This window comes from Nansenia antarctica (assembly GCF_963989245.1).
Source record: "Nansenia antarctica genome assembly, chromosome: 5".
Taxonomy (NCBI): domain Eukaryota; kingdom Metazoa; phylum Chordata; class Actinopteri; order Argentiniformes; family Microstomatidae; genus Nansenia; species Nansenia antarctica.
In genome coordinates, this window is record NC_137690.1 from 39,681,945 (window position 1) to 39,705,871 (window position 23,927).

The window sequence follows — 23,927 nt, forward strand, 5'->3', positions numbered from 1 at the left end:
AAACAATATAAGCCTACTTATTCAGGAAAAGTGGCAGGTTCATCGATGCCCAAACTGCTGAAGGCTCTGGCCAAGGAACGGGCTGCAAATCTAACGTTGGTATTAACTCAAACAATCCAGACAAAAAATCTAAATATTTAAGTCCATATGTAAATAAAGTTATGTGTAATAAAGTGGAATGAAACAGGGAAAAAGTATTGAACACTAGATGAAAAAAGGGCGCTTGTGACTTTAAGAAGTAATGGCGATTAGCGATGTTTAGCTTAGCCAGTTGAACAGAAGTAACTTCACTTTTAACATCACTTCCCGGGGTCGTAGAGGGCTGGTTGACGGCTTAAAATGACCGTGATGACATAAGGACCTTATCCAGCATAGTCTTGTGTTTCTACCCCGGGCATAGCCGGTGTTATTCACGGACAAACAACTCGTTATACGTTCGATTTGGGCTCTTCGTCTCATTCATCAAAACACGGCCACTATTCGGTGGTAAACATTCGGTGTTTTCACACATTCGGCCGAATACCGAATGTGCTTTATTTTGCGATATTCGGCCGAATACATTCGGTGGCCGAATGTTCGGTGCATCCCTAGTAGTAAATATTCATTTATTAAAATAACAATAAGTAGGGGCTAGTATGACCTACGCATTTAATCGGTCAGCAATTTCTTGCCAAACCATTTCCCTCGCCTTGTTAATTGCGGCAGTATTGCACTATTTTACATATTATTTTTCGTCTTCATAAAGATCAATAAGTAGGACCACTACGCAGGCTAGTATCTTCATTTCGACATTCGGCTCTTCGGGGCTCTATGTCTGCGAGCACGCACCCAAATCGAGTATTTCCAAACCGGTCTTCTGTGAACACTGATGACACAAGGCTGATCCTCGTTCGAGGAATCACTTGAGGCTTGAATCCCAATCATGAGTTGCCTGAACGCGGCTTTTATTTTAATCACCGATATACTAATCCAACGTACGTGGAATAGCCCCCTGATTGTATGATGATGCATATGAAATATCCAATAAGAAAAAGAGAATAATGATGAGACACCCCCCCCCCCCAAAAAAAAAAGTGTGTGTGTGTGTGTAGGTCTGTGTGTAGGTGTGTGTGTAGGTCTGTGTGTAGGTGTGTGTGTAGAGGCAGGTCTCTCTCTCTCTCTCTCTCTCTCACACACACACACACTCTCTCTTTCGCTCTCACCCTCCTTTCTCTCTCTCCAATGGAGCGGGAACTGCATCCTGTCATCTTCATGTACACACACACACACACACATACACACACACACATACACACACACACACACACAGAGCCTTACAACCTAGAAGTTGACCCTCATCAGCTACATGCACACATTTAGCAACCTAGATTTTGAGATTTTGAACACACACACACACACACACACTTTCATTCTCTCTCTCCCTCTCTCTCTGTCTCTCTCTCTGTCTCTCTCTGTCTCTCTCTCTCTCTTTCTCTCTCCCCCCCTCCCCCTCCTCCCTTGTCCTGTCGTCTGTTGAGCATGTCTGTGCGTCCCTGACTATGATGCCAGTGTGTTTATGGGGTGAGCAGTGATGAGGCCAGCAGCACAGAGCCAGCAGACGCAGCAGGGAGGACAGCCGTGTCTCCTTCCAGGGGAATTCCACCCTCAGACACTTTTTATGGCTTGTCATCACCAGGGCCGTTTCCTACTCAGAGCGGAAACATGCACTCCTGACATCATCGAGTTGCGTTGGATAGCTCTACTTGGACGTGATGGCGGGGGACTGTTTCTAACGCCCTTGTTTCTGTCTTTTTCGGAAGCCAATTTCTTTCTTGTCGTATTGATGAAAAGCATGGGTTGTTGTAATAATCATTATAATAATAATAATAATAATAATAATAGATTTAATTGAAAAGCACGTTTCTCAAACTCGAGGATACTGTACAGAAAACAAAGCACAGAAAATTCATTTTAAAAATGAAAAGAAAACTCTGGTGCAGCTATGGTGGATAGTGTTAGTCAGGACCCATGCCGGAATCTAGATTTAAGTAGTTAGTTGAGATGTATTTTAAATGAACATTGGTAATGTAGTCTCTGATGTTCATGGTCAACTAAATCAGGCTATTTTGTGAAACAAAGAATGTTCCAGCTAATGGGCTAACCGAGCAGCCTAGCACGTAACGCTAGCTTTGAACTATTCATAGCATAAACATTGGTAAACTAATTGCCAGCAATGTTATCTAGCTATGTGTAGGGAGAGACACAATGTTAGCTAACGTTAGCTAATGCCTTTTGAGGGGAAATGAATTCCTTGCTAGTTCCAAAATCTGTTAGTGACGGCTACTACACAAATGTTTATGTGAGAGCGCTTCATGCACGTGCACGCGGAACATCGCGCGCACGCTTCACACGTGAAAGGTGAGCGCCCCTAATGTGGAAAATCCTGGAGAAAACACTGAAGGAGATCCTGTATCGTATGAGGAGCCAGTGAAGTCGTTGTTGTTGTCGGTGTTGTGATGATGTCATCTCTGTGCGCCCCATCAGATGATCATTGAGCCCACCAGCCCCAAGCTGCTCCCTGACCCCCTGAAGGAGCCGTACTACCAGCCCCCCTACACCCTGGTCCTGGAGCTCACCGACGTGCTGCTGCACCCCGAGTGGTCGGTACGTACCTACACGCTGTCAACACCCCCCAACACGCTGTCAACAACCCCCAACACGCAGTCAACACCCCCCAACACCTACACACTGTCAACACCCCCCAACACGCTGTCCACACCCCCCAACACCTACACACTGTCAACACCCCCCAACACACTGTCAACACCCCCCAACACACTGTCAACACCCCCAACACACTGTCAACACCCCCCAACACCTACACACTGTCAACACCCCCCAACACATTGTCAACACCCCCAACACACTCTCAACACCCCCCAACACCTACACACTGTCAACACCCCCCAACACATTGTCAACACCCCCCGACACACTGTCAACACCCCCCAACACGCTGTCAACACCCCCCAACACACTGTCAACACCCCCAACACACTGTCAACACCCCCTAACACCTACACACTGTCAACACCCCCCGACACACTGTCAACACCCCCCAACACGCTGTCAACACCCTCCGACACACTTACAACACCCCCCAACACCTACACACTGTCAACACCCCCCAACACATTGTCAACACCCCCCAACACGCTGTCAACACCCCCCAACACACTGTCAACACCCCCCAACACCTACACACTGTCAACACCCCCAACACACTGTCAACACCCCCAATATGCTGTCAACACCCCCCAACACACTGTCAACACTAGGGCTGGGCAAACGATCAACATTTTTTTTTCGATAATCGTAACGAATTAACGATCAATTATCGATTAATCAATAAGCTTTTTTTTCATTAAAAAAAAAAAAAAAAAAAACTAGGGCAGAAATAACAAGCATGTTTTCCTTGGGGAAATAACTTTATTTGTGTTGCTATTGCAGAATTGCACAATGCACACATTCATTCATTCACATTAACTAGACACTACAGTCAGATAACAATCCTCTTAAACAAGGCAGTGAGTAGCCTAAATTGTTTAACTTAAAAACACATTTTACATTATAAATAAAAATATAGAAAATAAGTAACTCACCATAGGAGCAGTAAAAAAACAGTTACTCACAAATAGGAGGATGACTGAAAACGTTAGTGTCTTAAGAGCGTCCAGCTTAACTTAAATTTAAACTCCAGCGAGAGACTGTAGGCGGCAGGCCTACTGGTTCTTGTTCAAAAAGATGATCATGTTAACATGTTCAGGGGTGAGAGACGAACGCAATCTGGTGACAGTTAGGCCAGCCGCAGAAAACACTCGCTTGAGGTTGCGGGGATGCAGAGGTAGGTCCGCGCTAATTTGGCCAACCGAGGAAACCTTCTTTCGTTTAATTTCCACCAGTCAGTTGGGTCGCAGTTCAGGCCCGCAGAAGGCTCCCTCAGAAAGGTGCAAACTTCGGTTTCGATGGGGATGTCAGCAGCAGCGCCTGCTGCGTATTGCTCCCCGAGGAGCTGTGCCATGGCGCTGACCGGAGTCAGGTTACACTAACGTACGGGAACTTCCGTCATGCCGTACTGCGTTGCGAAATTCAATGCGAAGGCAAATGCAAAGTTCATTTCTCACACATAACGTGGACAAACTAATTTCCATTATTATTATTATTATAAAAAAAAAATATATATATATATATATATATATTAACGATTATCGAGCAAAATATTTTGTGATCGACCAAGACCTTATCGATCAATTAATCGATCATTGATGCCCACCCCTAGTCAACACCCCCAACACACTGTCAACACCCCACCTCAACTCACCTCACCTTCAACTCAGCTCACCCTCAGCTTACCTCACCCTCAACTCACCTCACCCTAAACTCACCTCACCCTCACCTTCAACTCACCTCTAGTTTATTCAACTAGTGAATACTGCACCCCAGTATGGTGTCGCAGTGCCCACACCCGCCTCATCGACTCGCCTATAAACGAAGCTTTGCGCATTGTGACAGGATGCCTGCGTCCTACCCCCGTGGACAACTTTCCCATCCTAGCAGGCATCCAGCCCGCAGGCCTCCGCCGCATGGGAGCCACAGCACGTCTCGCCTGCCGGGCCGTGGAGCTTGATAACCATCTGCTCCATGATAGGCTCACTATAACAGCGGAGCCCTCCCGGCGTCTCAAGTCGAGACACCCATTTGTGCCTGCCGCACAGGATCTCAGGCAGCAATGCAGAGATCTTAACATTAGTGCGGTAGGATGGGCGGATTATATGTGGCGCGCGGAGTGGGAGGCAAACACCTCCAAACTCCGCGACCACATCCCAGTCGCCGGCCCTGAGCCCCTCGGGATGGACTTACCAAGGCTATCCTGGGTGAGGCTCAATCGTCTTCGGACCGGCGTTGGGCGTTTCCGCTCATCAATGCACAGATGGGGCTTGGCCCCAAATGCGTGGTGCGAGTGTGGCGCAGAGGACCAAACCGCAGACCATGTTATCCTGGATTGCCCGGTGTACCACCCACCCAACGGGATGCATGGTCTGTCGGTATTAGATGACGAGACGATGACGTGGCTTCTGGAGGGGTGTCCAGAAATATAGCCCGGGTGAGCCCCTCAACCAGGTCTCGGGGTGGTAAAAGGGTAGCCCCTCGGCCCCGAGCCTGGTGGAGTGGAGAGGAAAACAACTACCCATACGCCGAAGAAGAAGAAGAACTCACCCTCAACTCACCCTCAACTCACCTCACCTCACCCTCAACTCACCCTCACCTCACCCTAAAAACACCTCACCCTACTGCCTGTTCCTGCCCCACCTCACCCTCAACTCACCCCAACTCACCCCCAACTCACCCTCGCCTCACCTCACCCTCAACTCACTTCACCCTCAACTCACCTCACCCTCAACTCACCTCACCCTCAACTCACTCTCAACTCACCCTCACCTCACCCTCAACTCACTCTCAACTCACCCTCAACTCACCTCACCCTCAACTCACCCTCAACTCACCTCACCCTCACCTCACCCTCAACTCACCCTCAACTCACCTCACCTCACCCTAAAAACACCTCACCCTCAACTCACCTCACCCTAAAAACACCTCACCCTACTGCCTGTTCCTGCCCCACCTCACCCTCAACTCACCCCAACTCACCCTCAACTCACCTCACCCTCAACTCACCCTCACGTCACCCTCAACTCACCTCACCCTCAACTCACCCTCAACTCACCCTCAACTCACCCTCACCTCACCCTCAACTCACCTCACCCTCAACTCACTCTCAACTCACCCTCAACTCACCTCACCCTCAACTCACCCTCAACTCAACTCACCCTCAACTCACCTCACCCTCAACTCACTCTCAACTCACCTCACTTTCAACTCACCCTCAACTCACCCTCAACTCACCTCACCCTAAAAACACCTCACCCTACTGCCTGTTCCTGCCCCACCTCACCCTCAACTCACCCCCAACTCACCCTCGCCTCACCCTCAACTCACCCTCACCTCACCCTCAACTCACCTCACCCTCAACTCACCCTCAACTCACTCTCACCTCACCCTCACCCTCAACTCACTCTCAACTCACCCTCAACTCACCTCACACTCAACTCACCCTCAACTCACTCTCAACTCACCTCACCCTCAACTCACCCTCACCTCACCCTCAACTCACCTCACCCTAAAAACACCTCACCCTACTGCCTGTTCCTGCCCCACCTCACCCTCAACTCACCCTCGCCTCACCCTCAACTCACCCTCAACTCAACTCACCCTCACCTCACCCTCACCTCACCCTCAACTCACTCTCAACTCACCCTCAACTCACCTCACCCTCAACTCACCTCACCCTCAACTCACCTCACCCTCACCTCACCCTCAACTCACCCTCAACTCACCTCACCCTCACCTCACCCTCAACTCACCCTCACCTCACCCTCACCTCACCCTCAACTCATCCTCACCTCACCCTCACCTCACCCTCAACTCACTCTCAACTCACCCTCAACTCACCTCACCCTCAACTCACTTCACCCTCACCTCACCCTCACCTCACCCTCAACTCACCTCACCCTCAACTCACCCTCAACTCACCTCACCCTAAAAACACCTCACCCTCAACTCACCTCACCCTAAAAACACCTCACCCTACTGCCTGTTCCTGCCCCCACACACACACACACACCCCCCACAGCCGGCGCTAAACCACGTAGGCCTGCTTCTCCTTGTTGTTCCTCTCTGGTGACGTCTGGCCTGCTGCCTTCGTGAACAGACAAGTCAGTATTTGGGTTGAACTTTGTGTGGGCCCAGCCCCCGCCCCGCCTCGCCCCATTTCCTCTGGGCCGGGCGGCCATCTGGCCCCGTGTTGGTGACTGTGGGCCTCACCACCTGTCCTCCTTTCCACCTCTCTGTAAACACCCCCTCCTCCTCCTCCCCCCCTCCTCTCTCCACTTTCACCTGCGCCCTCCACCTGGCCCTCTCCTCTCTGCCTCCTAACAGTTCCACCACCTGAGACACCCCCCCCCCCCCCCCCACACACACACACACACACACACACACACATCTATTCCTACCTGACCCCAGCCCTCGTACCTGAACACACCCTCACCCCCCCCCCTCCCCAACACTCACACACACACACACACACCTATTCCTACCTGAACCCCCCCGGCCCCCCCAGGCCAGGTGTGTGAGCGGGCGGCGCGTGCAGTAGACAGGTGGGCCGCCGCCCGCTGAAACCCGACACCCCCCCACCACACAGAGGAGGAGGAAGGGGGGGGGCTTTGATTTCAGGAGAGGAAAGAACAGCAGTGGGACTCAAGCCAGGGCCTTATTGTCAGAACGTAACACACACACCCCCCCCCCCCACACACACACACACACACAGTCGTTTTCAACCTCCAGTAAGGTATCAAATGTTTCTCCCGACAATGACCCGGTGAAACAGACGTTACGTCCACCTCTTTGATGGGATGTTCAGTGTGTTTTTTTCCCCACACAAATAAACCCCAACGGTAGTGTTTAGGTGTGTGTGTGTGGGTGGGGGGGGTGATGACTCCTGTCTGTGTTTGACGTGTGTGTGACCCGCCCTTCCACAGCTGGCGACGGGCTGGCGTTTTAAGAAAAGGCCCGGCATCGACTTCCTGTTCCAACAGCTCGCGCCCCTCTACGAGATAGTCATCTTTACCGCCGAAACGGGCATGGTGAGTCCCACCTTATGAATGAATGATCTTCATTGTCATGGTAACAGGTACAGCAACATTTAAATGCAAACTCTAGGTGCTAACAAACAAACACAGTCCTAAGATAATTAAAAAACAAAACAAGAATGAGACATAAATAGACATAAATAGGGGGGGGTATAAATAAAAATAGGGGGATAAGTGATAGGTAGACATCTGAGAATGTATCTATTATGTGAACTTCTATACTTATATACACTACATGGCCTATTCACAGGGGGTATTTAGACAGGGGGGAGTTAGCATGTAACTGTGTACTTTATTATAAACATATAAACATATGGACTAGTAGACTTATATACAGTATATGACCCCTAACACAAGAATGTAAACATATTGCAGGGTTATAGAACAGTGCACTATAGCCCCGCGGTGGTGTAGCGGTCTACGCACTGGCCGCTAGTGCATGCTGCCCACCGGGGCCGGGGTTCGTATCCCGGCTCGCCAGATCCAGATATGGCCGAGGCACACGGGAAGCGGCATATTGGCCGGCCGCTTCCGAGGGGGGTATAGGAGTATTTCTGGACTAGGATCCGTCGCGCAACACCGCCCCCTGGGTGCCGGAATAACGGTGCTGGGCTCGAGGAGCCAGTCAGCCTAGTCTGCCTGGCGCCCTCCTCTGGGACTGCCGGCCACGGGGTCGTGCGGCGGATCCCATGCAATAGGCAGGGGATAATTGGATGCTAAGTTGGGTTAAATTGGCTACCAAATTGGGTGAAAAAGGGATAAAATCTGAAAAACAAATTAAAAAAAAAAAAAGAAAAGAACAGTGCACTATTCCCATGGTTATTGCACAGTAGTTTCTCGTATTGCACAGGGGGGAGGTTACAGAGGGGATTTTTTGTTTGGTTTTGCTTGATCTTATCTTTATAGCATGTTAACAGAAGTAAGTAAGTCAGTAAAGCTTTATTTATATAACACCTTTCATGCAAGAAATGCAGCTCAAAGTGCTTTACAACAGGATAAAAACATATATCAGCATAAAATGAAGGAAGTATATATAGTATGAGGGAAGTACCGTATTTTCCGCACTATAAGGCGCACTTAAAAGTCCCAAAAAAAAAAAAAAACGACAGTGCGCCTTATAATCCGGTGCGCCTTATATATGGATCAAAATGTAAAAATTACATGACCAATATTTTTTTTTTAATAATAATAAAATGTTTCAGTACGACTGGTAAACTACAAAGCCGCACCGCTTGCAGCATTACGGTAATCAGTAAACGACGGCCGCCATCTTGGAATCTCCGCGAATGCTATGCTATTGTTATGCTATCATGTGCTCTGAATGGATGCCGTACTCACCCAACTGTTCAATTCGGACACTGAAGAAGAATAATTCAAGGGATTCGTGGACGAGGAATGAACTGAACAAGTGAGCTTTACGTGTTATACATAACTGAACAATGTTGAGTTATGCACTAACGTTTGATTTAGTGGTATCAGACTGTTTCTTTTACTACGTGTTTACTGAAATAAAGTTTGAATGTTTGACTGAATTGAATTAATGAACATCTCAACCCTCTGTCTCCATGTCATTGTAGAACACCCATGCCTTTGGAATGTGAAGCTTGAGGTCTACAAAGACAAAGAAAAGTTCCCCTCCACGTTTGGGAGAAGAGTGAACAAGGCTGGGAGATATTGTTAATATTGTTAATATGTTATTGTTAATATTGTTATGTCTCCATGTCATTGTAGAACACCCATGCCTTTGGAATGTGAAGCTTGAGGTCTACAAAGACAAAGAAACGTTCCCCTCCACGTTTGGGAGAAGAGTGAACTTGTTATATTGTTTGGGAGATATTGTTAATATTGTTAATATGTTATTGTTAATATTGTTAATATGCACATTAACGTTTGAACAACGTTTGAACGTTGAACAACGTTTAAGAACGCTTAATAAAGTTTGACTTTATTTGACTGTTGTGTTGACATTCCCTTTAGCACAGCTCCATCTAGTGGATGCATAACGCAACCCCAGTCAAAAAAAAAAAAGCGACAGTGCGCCTTATAATCCGGTGCGCCTTATAATCCGGTGCGCCTTGTATATGAAAACAATTCTAAAATAGGCCATTCATTGAAGGTGCGCCTTATAATCCGGTGCGCCTTATAGTGCGGAAAATACGGTATATAAAACAGTAAAAAGAAGGTCAAAAATAAAATACAATAAAAGAAGTAAGTAAGTAAGTAAAGCTTTATTTATATAGCACCTTTCATGGAAGAAATGCAGCTCAAAGTGCTTTACAACAGGAATAAGAACATAACGTGAATATAAAAACAAGCATAGAATGAATATAAAAGCAGGGGAAAACAGTCAAAAGAAAAGGTAAAGATCAAATACAATAGAAATACATTTAAAAAGGAAAACAATGTACAACCTCTGCCTTAACGTTTAGTAACCGCTCTCTGAGTCTCTGTGTACGTTCAGAAGAGAAACAAATGTAAGAAATAAATAGATAAAACATTAATAACACAGTCTTAATCTGAGTCCCTTGCCTTGAAAATATTTAAGACTTCTTAAGAAGGTTAAATTGGTATGGTGAGTCTCACTTTATAGCATGTTAACAGAGGGTTAAACTGGCATGGTGAGTCTCACTTAATAGCATGTTAACAGAGGGTTAAACTGGCATGGTGAGTCTCACTTTATAGCATGTTAACAGAGGGTTAAACTGGCATGGTGAGTCTCACTTTATAGCATGTTAACAGAGGGTTAAACTGGCATGGTGAGTCTCACTTTATAGCATGTTAACAGAGGGTTAAACTGGCATGGTGAGTCTCACTTTATAGCATGCTAACGGAAGCGTCTGGCACGTGTCCCATCATGAGGTCACGGTTCCGTGTGATTCTGCACCTGAAGTTCTCATCTTCCGTGGAACTTTCCGTGGAACTTTGCAGAGTTTTTTTTTTTTTTCAAACTAACGTCGGTTCATAAGGGCTTCTGAGCTCCGTGGAGTTTACCAAACTCCCTCCTGAATTCCCCCAAAGGTCAAAAGTTCTCTTTCTTTCTTTCTTTCCTCATCCTCACAACGTTCTCATGTTTCCATCAACACTCCAGTTGTATAGAGCGTGTTAACACTGGCACAGGCGCTAGCTTGTTGTGACCATACACACACACACACACACACACACTCTGCACACACACACAGACACTACCTGTCACCTCCTCCTCCCAGGCCCTCTTATTCATCGCTCTCTTTCCCCCAAAACAAATCTGTTTCTCTGGAACTTTGGAACACGATTCACACAGAACAACACAACGGCGGTTCCCGCGTCGTTCCCGACTGCCTCGTCTTTGATCCCAGGCGACATCCGGGGGCGGTTTGTTTACGGTCGTGGCTGTTTTGGCAGCGGTTGTGACGGTCGGAGGGTGATTGTTTTCCTTAACCACCTGCCTCTGTGCCGACAGGAGGGCCGTGAATGGGCTGGTGTTTACGTCCAGAGACGCCCTTTTATTCAGGCCCGTATTTAGATGCAAATGTGCTTGGCCCAGGGTCTAATTGGCTGCGTGTTGTGGTGTGTTGTCTCTCTGGTAGAGAGAGCGTGGTGTTGTGGTGTTGTGGCCTCGGGCGTGGAGAAGGTTAGTGTGTGTTCTTTTATTTACATCCCAACGTACGGGGACGCAAGAGTACAATCGGTTGGCTTTGGTTCCTCAACATGAACGTTACAGCATCAAGATAGATAGATGTATACATACATACATACATACATACATACATACATACATACAGATACATACAGATACATACAGATAGATAGATAGATAGATAGATGGATGTATAGATCAGGGTTTCCGTTAGAAAAATTTGCCGTCGGACATCGTGTCCGGGAAGAATTCGATTTACCGGACAAACGTGATATATTCCGGTCATCATATTAAAATATAATATTTTTTTTTTCCAAAATCATATATTTTTTTCCTCCAAATCTAATGTTTGTCGCGGTGATTACTGTTGTGTAGCGGCCTATATATGCCATTTAATGTCTATTTCTCATCCGATACGATTAGATGCGAGCTATATAATATATAATAATATAACATGATTTGACGCATGCGCGCTATGCCATGCGTCAAATCCAGCGCTGAACGGGTCCAGCGCTGAACGGGCGCCTCACTGGGAACTGAACAGACAGCATCGATCAATGAACGGACTCCACATTACGTTAACTGAAGTTTGTTAAATTGTTTGGGATTAATGTGAGTTTTCTATTTTCTCTTTACAGTTTTACCCTTTTTTTTTTTTTAAATCAATAAAACAACGTCATTTCTATAAGTCTCGCTGGTTGGGAAGGCATTTCGTTTAGCTCGGGAGTATGACAATGGGAAGAACATAACTGTTTATTGAGAAACAATTGATAGGCAGTCTGGGATACGTATATAAAGAAATACCACAATGTCTAGATGTATAACATTTTATTGAACAGTAACAGTGCAAGCATGTAGGCTACGGGGAACAGGGATTTTGGTCAGTAGGTCCTTTGTACAGAGGGCGTTTCTCTCCGACAACGCGTTCCCAGGTACCATGGAAGTCATAGGTAGTCCAGCACACTGACAGAGAGACAGACAGACAGACAGACAGACAGACAGACAGGCAGACAGACAGACAGATAGACAGACAGACAGACAGACAGACAGTCAGCTTACTTCTACCCTTTTGAGTGGAATTACTCCTTTAATTAGCTGTTAGCCATCTCAAAGCCCCCTGAGTTGCTCGTCAACACTGAGAATAGACCACATTATAGAAACCAAAACACCGTTTTTTTAAATCCACAGGGAATAACCGAGAGTGTAAGGAAAGGCACACCCAGCGCTGTCAGTGGTGGGGAGACTTGAAGTGGCTTTGCTTGATTTCCATCACAGATTCAAGGATTGAAACACTGATGAAAATAGGGAGTAATAGTTATGGGATTATTTTAGATTATTTTAGATTAGATTAGATTAGATTAGGTGAGATTCAACTTTATTGTCATTGCAGAGTACAAGTACCAGACAACAAAATGCAGTTTAGCATCTAACCAGAAGTGCAAATAGTGATATAAAAACAAACACTTAACTTTCGGGGAAACTGCTAAAATAAAATAAATTAAATAAATTAAAAAAGAAAGCGACTATTAGCACCGCCGAATGACAACAAACGTATGAGTAATGAGTAAAACAATGTCACTTTTATAGTATGTTGTTTAACTTGCCGTTCGGTCGCCATGGCTCTGGTGTGTGTAGCAGCTTCAGCTAGCTGGCTGGAAACTTCTAGGGGTGCGTTCGTAAACACGCTCTGAGAGCGCCGGAGCGCACGCTGGCTTCGATGTCACAGAGCGACCGAGTCGTTCGATTGGACGAGAGGCGTTCCGCGAGTGCTGATCGGATTTCCAGAGCGTGTTTACGAACGCACCCAGCCAGCTTTAGCGAATTGTATTCAAAGGGAATTATTTTCGCCGGACAATATGTCCGACGACTTTTCAATTTGTCGGACTTCACCAAATTTTACCGGACAAAGACCGGCAATTGCCGGTTAACGGAAACCCAGGTATAGATACATACATACATACATACATACCAGGGTTTCCGTTAGAAAAAATTGCTGCCGGTCAACGTGTCCGGGAAGATTTCAATGTGTCGGACAAACGGGAGAAATTCCGGTCATCATATTAGAATATAATATAGGTGTTTCTCGCGGTGATTAGCTGTTGTGTAGCCTATATAGGCCTATGCCATTTAATGTCTATTTCTCATCCGATACGATTAGATCGCGAACTATATAATAATATAGGCTTTCATGATTCGCATGCGCTACTATGGCATAATTATGTCCAGGGCTGCACGCGCGCCACACTGGGCAGCCTAGTCACCTTTGCTACTTTGAATTACGACTGTAGGCTACTTTAAGATGTTTATTTCAATTGCATTAATGGGATTTGAGGATGTAATTGGTAATTTTAAGTATGCCTAGTTTAGCTTTTGATGGCTATTTGAACGGACTGCATCGATCGATCAATGAACACAGTAATAACCACATTACGTTAACTGAAGTGTGTTAAATAGTTTCACGACAGTAATGTACGTTTTTTATATTCTCTTTCCAGTTTATACCCGTGGACTATTTCACCTTAGTGGCACAAATTCAACTCTAACACTATAGATAGACTAAATTGAACTTAAATGATGGACACCGACTGAATAACTGAGTGGGGGGAAGACAGGTCTCAAATGTGGAACAATTATAACATTTAATATAAAGATAAAACATACACAAATATATAACATTGATATCCCTAAACTCAAATGTAGTGTGGTATTGTCAACCTAATCTAATCAATCCTAATTAATGGTACCAGTAGCCCAGGTTGTCGATAGTAGCGCACTACTCCCGTAGTACTTCTCCCGACTCAGGGCTGGAACGGGCACGGCAGGCTCAATCAATGAACGGGGTTGAGATGGCTAGCGTCCTTTACTAGCCGCATCTCACGGCCCTCGGTGGTCATTCACTGTGCTCTAGCACATCCAAAACACGCAGAACAATAACCTTGACTCCGGTCACTGCAGTGGTTTTATTTAGACTAGATCAAACTCAATTAACTGACTAAACTACTCGTGCCGTTGAGAGACAGGGTTGCCAGATGGGGGGGGTTACCGCCGAATGGGCTACTGGGTTTAGCGGTTATTTTCACCGGACATTATGACCGAAGAGGTTTAAATATGTCGGACTTCAACAGATTTTATCGGACAAAGACCGGTAATTACCGGTTAACGGAAACCCTGATACATACATACATACATACATAGCAGTGGAGGCTGGTGACTTCCAGAATTGAGGAGGCAAATTTTTTTCCGCTTGCTCGCTTCAAAATAAAACTGTTCAATAAATCCTAAATGTTGTCTACCTATTCGATGTATAAATCGCGCCAGAATCTCGCCGACTTCCGAGGTCATTTTAAGCAAAAGTATTTGGCCAAATGAGCTATTATTTTCAGGGATAATAGCCATGGGTGTTCTAGACGTGTCCTGCAAAGGACAAGTTGATAGGACACTCGTAGCCACTATGGCGAGTGTTTCTTTGACTGAAGTGACTGGCGAATTCTCAAAATGGCTTCATGTGATTGGACGAACAAAATGTCAATCTTTCAGCCCTGGACAATGCATGGTGAGGCCAGGCCTCCGTTGCCCACCCATTTTCAGTGATTTGGCCAATCACATATTGCCATGAAAAAAATTGCATTACATTGACTTCTATGAGAAACCACTTTCCTGGGAGGCCTGGCCTCCCTCAATACAAACGGATAGGGATTCTGGCCTGTAGGTGCTTTACAATTGCAATATTGGGTTTTAGCCATGGAAAAATTCAGATTTATGAACAAAACGGAAATAATATTAATATAAAAAAATATATTGGGGAGGCCAGGCCAGGCCTCCTCCACCTCTATGGAGGAGCCTCCACTGATACATTGATACATACATAGATAGATAGATAGATAGGTAGATAGATACATACATACATACATACATACATACATACATACATACATACATACATACATACATACATACATACATACATACATACATACATACATACGTACATACATACATACATACATACATGCATAGATGCATAGATGTATAGATGTATAGATAGATAGATAGATATATGTATAGATAGATACATAGATAGATACATAGATATATAGATAGATACATACATACATAGATAGATAGATACATAGATAGATGTATAGATAGATAGATCGATGGATAGATAGATGGATAGATAGATACATAGATAGATACATAGACACATAGATAGATACATAGATAGCTACATAGATATATTTATAGATAGATAGGTAGATAGATGTATAGATAGATAGATAGATAGATAGATGTATAGATACATACATAGATACATAGATAGATACATACATACATACATACATACATACATACATGCATACATACATACATAGATAGATAGATAGATAGATAGATAGATAGATAGATACATAGATACATACATAGATAGATAGATAGATAGATAGATAGATAGATAGGTAGATAGATAGATAGATACATAGATAGATACATATATAGATACATAGATAGATAGATACATAGATAGATACATAGATACATAGATAGATACATACATACATAGATACATAGATAGATACATAGATAGATAGATGTATAGATAGATACATACATAGATACATAGATACATAGATACATAGATAGATATATAGATACATAGATAGATAGATGTATGGATAGATAGATACATAGATAGATAGATAGATACATACATGCATACATACATACATCGATAGATAGATACATACATACATAGATAGATACATACATACATAGATAGATACATACATGGATAGATAGATACATACATACATACATACATACATACATACATACATACTAGGGGTGCAACGGTTCAGTTGGTCCACGGTTCGGTATGAACCGTGGTTTTTGGGTCGTACAATATAAAAAAATAATGGGCAACATCACAACAGAACATAAAACAATAAGTATGTGACCAGAGGGACATACATTGGTGCAGTAGAAAATAAAGTGCACAGCTTAAAAGTGTGAAATAAGACAGAAAATAAGGTAGTGCAATGGTGCTGAGGGAGAGGTGGCTGTAGTGCAACAAGGGGATGCCCAGAGAGAGTTATGGGTGGTTATGGTTACAGTACAAGATCACAGTAATAAAGTCAAGTAATAATAAGTGATATAGTAAGTAATAATAAGTCATATTATTGTATAGTGACACAGACAGAACCAGAGGTAGTGGTCCCAGATCTGTGTTCTAGCAACACACACACACACACACACGCTCGCCAGGTGATCGGTCCTTGTTAACAGGTTTTGAGAATGTAGAACCAGTGGCCTGGGGTGGTCCAGTGGTCCAGCACCGCGGTCTACAGTTTCACACATCATGCCCATGTCGACACATTCTCCACCTCTAGCCCAGGGCCCGCTCGTTCCAAAACGTTTCATCCCGATCAGAGCGATCCCGATCCCTTTCTTTGACCCAGGGTTCAGATGGAGCTGGGCTATACGACTCCAAAACCAGCCAGATTAACATCTCATCCTGGGTAAAGCAACAACAACAAAAAAGAAAAAAGAATCAGGATCATTCTGATCCAGATGAAAGGCTCTGAACAAGCGGGCCCTGGAGTCCAGCCCAGCCCTGACACGCCTGCCAGGCCTCAGCCTTGTTCAACACCTTCAGCCTGTGGAGCGTGTCAGAGCTCAGACTAAAGCACACATAAAGATAATCTGGCCGATTTCGGGCCGATTTCCCCCCTTCCGACCAAGGACAGCAAACGCCAGATTATCGGATGGCTCTAAAGATTATCCTACAAGATTATCCTGTGGTGTGAGGTGTGCTAAGAGTCAATTTCTCCCGACAATCTGCTCGGAAAATGGTCGGGGCCGACGATCGTAAATGTTAAACGTGTTCAATATTTACGACCAAAAATCCTCGTGTGGGGGCAACTCCCGACTACTACTATTAGCGGTTTTAGGTGGAAAATGTCAATCCCATCTGGCAACCCTGCTCACGAGTCCGACTGTGACGTGAATGGAATGTAGCCAATCAAGAAGCGAGCTGACTTCTTCTTTTCGTTCTTCGGCACTTTATTTTCCCTGTCGCACATGGCTGCCTCGTACAGGTCAGTCAGGGTACTACGTTAGATCATGTTTGATCACGCGAGATGTCTGGCTTGGGGAACGAGACTCTAGACCAGGGGTAGGCAACCTTTTTGATATGAAGTGCCATTTTAAAATGTTCTTGTTAGTCAGTGTGCCAACCACAATATCAACATTAATTATGACTCGACATCAAACCAAACAGACCAACTGATCTGCAATTTTATTCCACAACATGAACAACACTTTTCAGCAAAGAGCTATGTATGCAAAGCCATGTATGCTAAATAAACAGGCCTAACAGTCAACTAACTGAAACTTGAACAAAATGACCAGCATAACATCTAAGACAACTAAACTTTGTGATGCGTAGCACAACTTTAAGCAAATTGGAGCGCTCAATTTCTACCAAAGTTGCAATGCTGCTAACTGCGCTCCCTATGGTTATCATTTTAATAAGTAGGCCTAACTGGATGGTGATTATACAAGGGTCTTACTTGTATGAATTATAATTTATATTTATATAATTATTTGGTTGTTACTTACATTTTATTCTTTTATTCCAACCACAACAAACATTTTTTTTGGGTTGCAAAGAGCTATGTATGCAAAGCCATGTAAACAGTCCTAACAATCAATGTGATCCCTGGCCCTGTTTAACCTTTGCTCAACTCCATTATCTGGGGGTGGTACTTGGTCACTTTAAGTAACATGGCATGTCATTCACATCTACACTCTCATCAAGTGCGAGGCTAAACACTGTCGCATCTTTCAAACCAGCGGTCTGCTGCGCTTTCACGTTTTCTGTCATTTCTCCTATTCTTCGTTCCACACTTCTGGCTGACACTGGGATGTCTTTTATTCTTGATTTTATTGTGTCTTTGTTTGATAAGCCTTTAAACAAAACATCTGAGCTACAGAGGAAAGCCTCCTTAATATATTCTCCATCAGTGAATGGCTTTCCACGTTTCGCAATGCAATGAGCAATGAGCAATGCGAAAGCTTCCTTCAGTTGCGTGATTTTTAGCAGTGGCAAATGCTTTAAAGGTGCTGGCCTGCTTCCCATACCTTGACACAGCACGTCTTATTGATTCGGCCTTGTCTGTTTCATCCTTGAACGACTTCTGATGTTTGGTCTCATAATGCCGTTTAACGCTTGAAGTTCGGCAAACAACATTTTCGTGACATAGGACACATACAGCACGGTCTTTCTGGGACACAAAACCCCACTCTTATTATATATTATTATTATATTGTTATGTGTGCTTAACAGTAACACTTGTATCGAATCGAATTCAGAATTTTACTTCTGCGCCAGAATACGGCTCTCGTGGAGTGGATGAGAGACTAGGGCTGCATTCGTAAATTCGCCCTGAGAGCGCCGGAGCGTCCCCGAGACTGCCTCTAGTCCAATCAAATTACTTGGTCCCATTATGACGTTGATCCCAGTGTGCGCGAATTTACGAACGCAGCCAACATAAAATAAAATAAAAACATTCTCCCATTCTCGCACTTATTGCTTGCGTGCCACTGTTTAAGCTGTCGCGTGCCACTGCTGGCACGCGTGCCATAGGTTGCCGACCCCTGCTCTAGACTGTCGTAATGATAATCTTTATGTATGTGGGGTGCTGAAATGGGAATATCGGCGCACACCACACACAATACGATCAAGGCTGTTCAATCCAAGATTTTTTATCTTCATGTGTGGGGTCTGTCTCAGATAAAACATCTGTTAAGATTTTGAAAATCCTCATGTGTGTACCGGGCTTAATATATATATGTGTGTGTGTGTGTGTGTGTGTGTGTGTGTCCAGACGGCGTACCCTCTGATTGACAGCATCGACCCCCAGGGCTTTGTGATGTATCGGCTGTTCAGAGACGCCACGCGCTACATGGAGGGCCACCACATCAAGGTAACCATGGAAACACCCTCTCTGGTCCTGTCTGTCTGTCTCTCTGGTCCTGTCTGTCTGTCTCTCTGGTCCTGTCTGTCTGTCTCTCTGGCCCTGTCTGTCTGTCTCTCTGGTCCTGTCCCTCTGGTCCTGTCTGTCTGTCTTGTCTGTCTCTCTGGTCCTGTCTGTCTGTCTCTCTGGTCCTGTCTGTCTGTCTCTCTGGTCCTGTCTGTCTGTCTCTCTGGTCCTGTCTGTCTCTCTGGTCCTGTCTGTCTGTCTGTCCCGTCCCTCTGGCCTCTCCTCCACACCCTCCAGGAGAGTGTGTGGCTGTGTGTGTTTAGAGTTCATCCATTGCTGTCTGCCGTGTCACACTTTCAGGTAGACCCCCAGCCCCACCCTCACCCCCTAGACACCCCACCCCCTTGCTCTAGACACAAGGTCAGCCATAGTCGGCGCCCCTGGAGCAATTAGGGGTTAAGTGCCTTGCTCAAGGGCATGCACACCTCCCTCCTGAGGCAGGGATCGAACCGGAGACCTTGTTGATCGCTAGCCGGCCTGTCTAACCTCTAGGCTACCCCCCCCCCCTCCCATATGTAATCCCCAAGGATCACCTCAACGGAGGTTCAGAAGGTTGATGAACGTTGTACATGCGCCAACGTAGACTACGCTGTCCTCTGGAGGACAGTAGGCCAGCCGGTATGCCAGCCTGCCCTGCCTGTCCAGTCACATACCTGGTAGATCCACGTGGCGGTTCATCTTCCCTATTCTGATCAGATTCCAGATCAGATTAAAGATCTGCCAAGACTTGAGTTTCAGCTGAAGCAGCGATGGGGTTTGTTGAACTCACCTCCTTTTTCAAACACGGGGGCGGCGGCACAATGGTGCCATGCCCATCCCCCTCCACCCCCCTCCCTGTCCCTGTCCCTCCACCCCCCTCACTGTCCCCTAGCCTTCTGCTCTTCCATTGATTTTCCTCTCCTCTGTCTCCATCCCTCTTTCTCCCTCCCTAGGCCCCTGACAATAGAGGCCCTCCCCCCTTCCTTCCACCCCACATTTTGCTGGGCCTCATTAACCTCATGCCCCCCCCCCCTCCATCTCTAGCCCCTTCTCTCCAACAGCCTCAGTCTGTCTTGGTGGAGGCCTGAGGGACAGAGGGGATAGAGTAGTAGTCGATCCAGTAGTATTAACGTCTCTAGTTGACCAACCTTTACAATTAGAGTACAGGTCTGATGTAGCAGACCAGTGACAGCGGGACTGACCATGGGGGTCTTTGCACTACTCTTGTCGGGATAAGCAAAGCTCATCAAGGCTGTACTGTATACAACATTTTTGTACAAGTCGAACGACAACATTGTAGGATAGTTTTAGTTTTGTCCAGCGGAACGTAGTTAGACTCGTAACCCATTACTACTGACATCCCATTACTGACGTCCCTACTTTTGGGTTTGGGTGGTTTTGTAAAACACGTTGGACACCTAGACTGGCAGAGGTCCTGATCAGGTGTGGTTCTAGACTGGCAGAGGTCCTGATCAGGTGTGGTTCTAGACTGGCCAGGTCCTGATCAGGTGTGGTTCTAGACTGGCCAGGTCCTGATCAGGTGTGGTTCGAGACTGGCCAGGTCCTGATTAGGTGTGGTTCTAGACTGGCCAGGTCCTGATTAGGTGTGGTTCTAGACTGGCCAGGTCCTGATTAGGTGTGGTTCTAGACTGGCCAGGTCCTGATTAGGTGTGGTTCTAGACTGGCCGGTTGTTTCCTACAGGCCATTAAAGTCAGAACTGCAGAGTCACTATCCATCTTCCGTCGGAGACTGAAGACCCACCTCTTCATGCACCTTAACTGCTCCTCCTGAGACATCTACTACCCCCCAGCACTGTGTCTCCTAAGACATCTACTACCCCCCAGCACTGCGTCTCCTAAGACACCTGCTTTTTCCCTTTACTCTGCCTCCTAAGACTTCTACTGCCACCCTTGCTCCAGGGTCTATTAGTGTCTATTAATTATTCTATCATGGCAAACTAGAACTGGTGGATTGACGATTCACTTGCTTAGTCAAATGTATCGATTGTGTGTCACTTTGGAATAAGTGACACACAAGCGTCTGCTAAATGCCAAAAACTAGAGTTGGGAGGTTGTCCTCCGTCCTTCAGCTGGCGAGGCTAGCCGGCCTCTCTCCTCTCACCTGAGCGCACAATGTTTCCTGACACATTCTAACAGTGCCTGACCCCAACCACTTCTTTCGGTGACCCTCCTCTGTCCATCCCTTTCTTCGCCCCCCATCCCTCCCACCATGTCGTCGCCCTACCCTCCCTACCCTCCCTCCTCTCCCTCCTCCCTCCTCTCCCTCCTACCTTCCATCTGGCCCTCTGAAAAGCAACAGGGAGGCAGGGAGGGAGAGAGAGAGGGAGGGAGAGAGAGGGAGAGAGAGGGAGGGAGGGAGAGAGAGAGAAAGAAAGGCAGCTTCTGAATAGAGACCTTTCTCCCCCGGGGCCCACCAGGCATCTGTCTGAGAGGTGAATTTCGATGGTGTGTTTTTGTAAAAAGAAAAAGAAATGTTTTAAAACAACATGAAGCCACAGATGTGATATGCCAATATAATCACCCTGGATCATTCTGACAGGTCACATGACAAGGCACCTCTTCTCCCGTCTCGCCCAGCTTTGAGGGAAGAGAACCGAGCTGTACCTCAAGGGGGGCTGGAGGGGGGTCCTTGAGTCCTTTTAGAAAGCAGGCGGTGGAAGACGTATGGCCTTTTGTCCCAGGTGGAGGGCTGGAGACAGGCACCACAGGGGTGTCCCAACTGCCACCCCAAGGCTTTCTATCATGTTGTTTTTGTATCGTTTTCTTTCTTCTTTCTTTCTTTCTTTTTTTTTTTCTTTTACGTTTTCTTTTTTGGAGCCAAAAAAGTTCCTGTCATGTTTTTCATTTTATTGGACAGAGTCAGTGAAGACAGACAGGAAAGTAAGGAGAAGAAGGGAGAGAGACGGCATGTCAGCAGGGCATGGTGTTGGATTCAAACCCATGGCGGAATGGGCATAATGTTAGGGCTTTCAAACCGCCAGGGCTCCATGCTGGTCCCGGGCCCCGTTCTGGAACCTCAGGACCTTGGTGCTGTCTGACCCCGTTCTGGAACCTCAGAACCTTGGTGCTGTCTGGCCCCGTTCTGGAACCTCAGAACCTTGGTGCTGTCTGGCCCCAATCTGGAACCTCAGAACCGTGGTGCTGTCTGGCGAATCAGCCAGCGTTCATACCAGTGTAAGCGGAGCCATCCGCGTCATCAACGTTGTTTTGTATGAAAAAACACATTCTAAACACGTTCTCCTGCTAGCCAGCTACTCTGATACTAGAATAGAATGGCCACGAAGTTTGCGTTCACGCGTGTGTTTGTTTACATTTTGTCTCCTTCCTTCTTACTCTCTTGCTCGTCTTCACAACTGAAGGAAGGAGACAACATGTAAACACACACACACACACACACACACGTGTAGCCATTTTTATTCTAGTAACCAGTAGTTGGCTAGTAAGAGAACGTGTTTAGAAAGTGTCTTTTTTTTTCTCATACAAAATAGTGTCTTTCAGATACTGTAGTGGAAGATAACCTCATTTCCAGTGAAGTAGTCGCCATCTTGTTGTGACATTTTGGTGTAGAACGTGTCATATGACACACCCACTGACGACGTCACGGTTCTAGTTTTTGATTCCCGCTTGAGAACCACTATTTCCTGGTTCCTGCTGCGAACCAACTTTTCAGGTTCCGAACCGATTTATTTTCAATCTGAACGCGCCGGCCGGTTCAAGGTTAGGTTGGGGAACCAGAGGTTAAGCACTCTGGCAGGGGGAGGTGGGCTTTACTCTGGGACCTGGGCCGTGTGTTGGGTCAGACCACCAGCTGTTTGAACACAAACCACCACGGCGTGCTCGTGTGTGTGTCAGATTGGCTGGTAGCGAAACCGGAGCTCCAACCACCACAAAAAAAATCGAAACATTAAAGTCCATATGTAAATAAAGTTATGTGTAATAAAGTGGAATGAAACAGGAAACAATTATTGAACACTGAAATTAATTCAATACTTAGTGGAGAAGCCTTTGTTTGTAATGACAGCTTCAAGGCGCTTTCTGTATGAAGTAACTAATCGCCCGCAGTATTCAGGTGTGATTTTGGTCCATTCCTCTACACCAGGGGTGCTCATTACGTCGATCGCGATCGACCGGTCGATCGCGAAGGTAGTGTGGGTAGATCACACGGCATTGAAAAAAAAAAAAAAAAAAAGTGGAAAAAAAAAGTTTTTTTTTTTTTCCCCCTGTGTGGTCCAGACGGGACGCCTCCCGTCTGGACCACACAGGAGAGGGCATCACTCAGCCCCGCGCCGCCTCACAACACACACACACACACACACACACACACACACACACACACACACACACACACAGACAAGCACACACACACACAGACAGACAGACAGACACAAGCACACACACATGCACACACAGACAGACAGACAGACACACACACACACACACACACACACACACACACACACACACACAGACAGACAGACAGACACACACAGACAGACAGACAGACAGACACACACACACACTCCG

At 46.0% G+C, this 23,927-nt stretch overlaps 1 protein-coding gene across 1 annotated transcript in view; it reads left to right on the top strand.

The window, feature by feature from the left end:
* Positions 1–23,927, top strand: part of timm50 (translocase of inner mitochondrial membrane 50 homolog) — a gene marked incomplete at its 5' end in the record, with an annotated part of 68,474 nt that overhangs the window by 35,999 nt on the left and 8,548 nt on the right. Inside the window, 3 exons of the mRNA XM_080530601.1 lie at positions 2,524–2,643; positions 7,635–7,739; positions 19,248–19,346. Coding sequence (XP_080386727.1) covers positions 2,524–2,643; positions 7,635–7,739; positions 19,248–19,346 — 324 coding nt within the window. The remainder of the gene's footprint in view (positions 1–2,523; positions 2,644–7,634; positions 7,740–19,247; positions 19,347–23,927) is intronic.